The following is a 215-nucleotide window of genomic DNA, read 5'->3' on the forward strand; positions in this document are numbered from 1 at the left end:
GTTGCAGGCGGTTGCGGGTCACAGGGGTGGGCTGTCCCAAGCCCGGAGAGTGCGGGACACGGAGACGTGGCACCCCCATCCCAGAGGTTATGGGCCACAGGAATGTGCCGCCCCAATCCTGTGCCCGTGCGGGTGCCGCGGCGGTGCCGGCCCTCACCAGGTCAAAGATGCGGGGACGGGCTTGGCTGCCGATGTGGAGGAGGTCGCGGAAGCCA

The 215-nt window shown here is 69.3% G+C and overlaps 1 protein-coding gene across 1 annotated transcript in view; it reads right to left on the bottom strand.

Annotated features, from left to right (window-relative positions):
* The window catches only part of OPLAH (5-oxoprolinase (ATP-hydrolysing)), a gene marked incomplete at its 5' end in the record, with an annotated part of 8824 nt that extends 8610 nt beyond the window's left edge, over positions 1-214 (bottom strand). The window contains 1 exon segment of the mRNA XM_010566820.1: positions 158-214. Coding sequence (XP_010565122.1) covers positions 158-214 — 57 coding nt within the window.
* Position 215: the final 1 nt, after the last annotated feature.

Source organism: Haliaeetus leucocephalus, unplaced genomic scaffold (assembly GCF_000737465.1).
Source record: "Haliaeetus leucocephalus isolate CR32 unplaced genomic scaffold, Haliaeetus_leucocephalus-4.0 Scaffold218, whole genome shotgun sequence".
In the NCBI taxonomy this organism is placed as follows: domain Eukaryota; kingdom Metazoa; phylum Chordata; class Aves; order Accipitriformes; family Accipitridae; genus Haliaeetus; species Haliaeetus leucocephalus.